Raw genomic sequence first — 3,884 nt, 5'->3', positions numbered from 1 at the left:
TCTGTAAAGAAAATGAAGATGTCCCTATATAAATGCGATACTTGTGGAAAATCTTTTTCACAAAAGCAAGGTTTATCTCGCCATAAAAGGACTGCTCACTCGAAGGAGAAACTTGAATGCAGATCATGTAGTATATCGTTTAAAAGACGAGACAACTATTTACGTCACATGAAGAGACACGAATTCCAACAAACTGGAGGTGGTAGTACAGAAGCTAATACAGATAAGGAAAACGAGTCGGAACCTTGTAATTTCAAGGCTCTTAATGGGACCGTAGAAACACATATCTTCGAAGCGAAGGGATTGAATAAATTTGATCCGATGACATTTTTGAAGAGTCAGTATGACGATGTAAAAGAAATCATCAAATTTAAAATTAAAGAAAGGGGTGGTATAAAATGGTATCTATCCATGAAGATTAAAATGAGCAGACGAAAAGAAGATGCCATAGAAACAGCAGAACCTCATTTCCGGGGAAAATGCAAGACTAGTTTAAAGTTGGAGGATATCGATGCCGGATTAAAGGAATCTATCAAAAAGATGTATACATCTTTCATTGAATATCAACGACAAGCTTAAGGGAGTAATTGGACGGTGGATAACGTGGTAGATCTTACCATACACATGGCACGGTACAGACCCTTAAAAGGCTCAAGTTATATTCCACTTCCAATTAAACTCAGACTAAAACATGCCATTATCAATGTAAAAAACAAAGACAGTAAATGTTTTATGTGGTCAATTTTAGCAGCATTGAACCCAGCAAAACGTGATGCAGAGAGAGTTTGGAAATACAAGGAACACACTTCAAGTTTAAAGTTTGATAACATCATGTTTCCTGTGAAATTAGCCGACATACCAAAGTTTGAAAAGCAGAACACAATATCGATTAACGTGTTTGGGTTTAACAAAGGCGAAGTATTCCCTATACATATTTCAAAACATCGATTTGAACAACATGTTAATCTACTAATGATATCGGACAACAAGAGGTCACATTTCTGCTGGATTAAGGATCTCAATCGGTTATTAGGGGACCAGCATAGCCATCGCGCACGACATTTTCACTGTCCATACTGCTTACACGGATTTACCAAAGAAAGAATATTAAGCAACCACCTACCATACTGCCAAACCCACGGACCACAGAAAATTGAACTCCCAACTGAAGAAAATAAGTGGTTACATTATAAAGATATTCGTAAACAGCTTAAGGTTCCATACGTTATTTATGCAGATTTTGAGTGTCTTCAAGAACCAATAGTTGATAGTAACGAATGTGACCAAAAGACGAAAAAGACTACGTTACATGTACCATGTGGCTTTGCTTACAAAGTGGTAGGTCTGACACCTGAAACTTCAAATGAACCAGTAGTTTATCGGGGTGCTGATGCTGCTGATAAATTTGTGGAATGCATGGTAAAAGAACAGGAAGAAATAGAACAACGATTCAAGCATTGTGAACCTGTGATCATGACTGGGAGTGATTGGCAATCCTTTAAGAAGGCAACCATGTGTCACATATGTAAAAAAGAACTTTCAGACATTAGAGTACGAGATCATTGTCACGTGACTGGAAAATTTAGAGGGGCAGCTCATAACGACTGTAATATCAATTATAAGTTTACAGGTCGAATTCCAGTTGTTTTTCACAATCTAAGAGGATCTGATAGTCATTTAATTATGCAAGCGATTGGAAAAGTTGAAGGAAAGCAGCTTAATTGTATCGCTAATAATATGGAAAAGTATATTTCTTTTTCATTAGGATGTATGGATTTTATAGACTCTCTACAGTTTATTTCTTCCTCATTACAAAAGCTCGTGGAAAACCTGGCAAAAGAAGGGTCGAGTAAATTTAGACATATGACAAGCCACTTTGGAGAAGAACAGATAAGTCTACTTCTGCGAAAACAAGTATACCCATACGAGTATTTTGATTCCGAGGCAAGGTTTGTGGAAACTCAACTACCACCGATTGAAGATTTGTATAGTACACTATCGGGAGAAGGTATAACCACACTGGACTATGCGCATGCACAACATGTATGGCAATTGTTTAACATACAGAATCTTGGACAGTACCACGATCTATACGTTCTATCAGATGTCCTTGCATTAGCCGACGTTTTTGAAAATTTCAGGGAGATCTGTCTCAACTACTATGGATTGGATGCTGCACATTTCTACACCTCGCCCGGTTTAGCCTGGCAAGCTGCCTTGAAAATGACAGGTGTGAATTTAGAATTACTCACTGACGTAGACATGCATTTGTTTATAGAGAAAGGTTTAAGAGGGGGAATATCAACGATATCCCAGCGTCATGCCAAAGCTAACAATAAAAATGTTCCAAATTACGACGAAAATGAACCAAATAGCCATGTGATGTACCTAGATGCCAACAACTTATACGGATGGGCCATGTCTCAGGCTCTTCCTGTTAAAGACTTCAAATGGCTAGACGATTGTGAAATTGAAAACCTTCATATAAGTGACATTGCAGATGAGAATGAAAATGGATATATACTAGAAGTTGACCTAGAATATCCAATCGAATTGCACGATGACCTAAGCGAATATCCACTCGCTCCCGAAAAGTTGAAGGTAACAGATGAAATGTTATCGCCCTATGCGAAAAAGCTATTGGAAGATTTAGATTTAAAAGGAACTTCGACAGAAAAATTGATACCGAATTTATATCCAAAGAAATACGTGGTACATTATAGGAATTTGAAACTCTACTTATCACTTGGAATGAGACTTACCAAGATTCATAGGGTACTCGCGTTTGAACAACGACCCTGGCTCAAAAAATATATCGATTTTAACACAGAGAAAAGAAAGCTTTCAAAAAATGACTTTGAGAAGGATTTTTTTAAACTCATGAATAATGCAGTCTTTGGAAAAACGATGGAAAATTTAAGGAAGAGAACAGATATAAAGCTTTTAAGTGATCAGTCTAAAGCAAGAAAATTAATCAGCAAACCAACGTTTCATGCCTTTAAAATATTCAACGAAAACTTGGTGGCAGTTCACATGATGAAACAACGATTATACTTGAACCGACCCATTTACGTGGGCTTCGCTATACTCGATTTGTCAAAGACACTAATGTATGACTTTCATTATATCTATATGAAGAACAAATATGGACCCAAGGCAACACTTTTATTTACTGACACAGACTCATTATGCTATACCGTTAGCACTAATGATATATATCAGGATATGATGGAGGACAATCACTTGTTTGATACATCAGAATATGACCCAAATCATCCACTACATAGCACATTGAATAAGAAAGTGTTAGGAAAGATGAAGGATGAAACACATGGTATTCCCATACAGGAATTTGTCGGTCTCAAGTCCAAGATGTACATTGATATATGAGGAGAATAAACAACTCTGCGAGAAGAAGACAGCAAAAGGTATAAAGAAGAGTGTGATCAAACATGACACAAGACACGAACATTATAAACAATGTCTGTTCAATAAAGAAATCCACATGTCCACCATGACACATATTCGTTCATATGAACACAACAAACTGGGCTTATCCCCTTATGATGACAAAAGATACTTACTAGATGACGGGATACAAAGTTTAGCCTATGGACATTGGAGAATATAATTAGGATGAAGGTCAATATTCTAATCACTTTGTTTCTATCATTTGACGGTAGAGGACGTGTTTTAAGAGCTCTCTAAGATGTCAAATACTTGTCCGGATTGTGGCACGGAATTTTGGAGAAAAGATGCTATGTTGAGACATTATAGGAAAAAACACAAAACAAATCAGCCATATCCACCGAGCAGTCATGCGTATCCACCACCGCCTCCACCACCGCCTCCACCACCACCACCACCACCGCCACCACCACTAC

At 37.5% G+C, this 3,884-nt stretch overlaps 1 protein-coding gene across 1 annotated transcript; it reads left to right on the top strand.

Moving 5' to 3' along the window:
* The first annotated feature begins 624 nt into the window (after positions 1 to 624).
* LOC134727841 (uncharacterized) lies at positions 625 to 3,390 on the top strand. The gene has a single exon (XM_063592233.1). The coding sequence runs from the start codon at positions 625 to 627 to the stop codon at positions 3,388 to 3,390; it is 2,766 nt and encodes a 921-aa protein (XP_063448303.1).
* Positions 3,391 to 3,884: the final 494 nt, after the last annotated feature.

Source organism: Mytilus trossulus, chromosome 8 (assembly GCF_036588685.1).
Source record: "Mytilus trossulus isolate FHL-02 chromosome 8, PNRI_Mtr1.1.1.hap1, whole genome shotgun sequence".
Lineage (NCBI taxonomy): Eukaryota > Metazoa > Mollusca > Bivalvia > Mytilida > Mytilidae > Mytilus > Mytilus trossulus.
This window is presented reverse-complemented; position numbering and strand designations above follow the sequence as displayed.

Bases quoted from the DNA above. Each gene is read 5' to 3' on its own strand.
- LOC134727841 (XM_063592233.1), top strand. From the start codon at position 625: ATGGCACGGTACAGACCCTTAAAAGGCTCAAGTTATATTCCACTTCCA.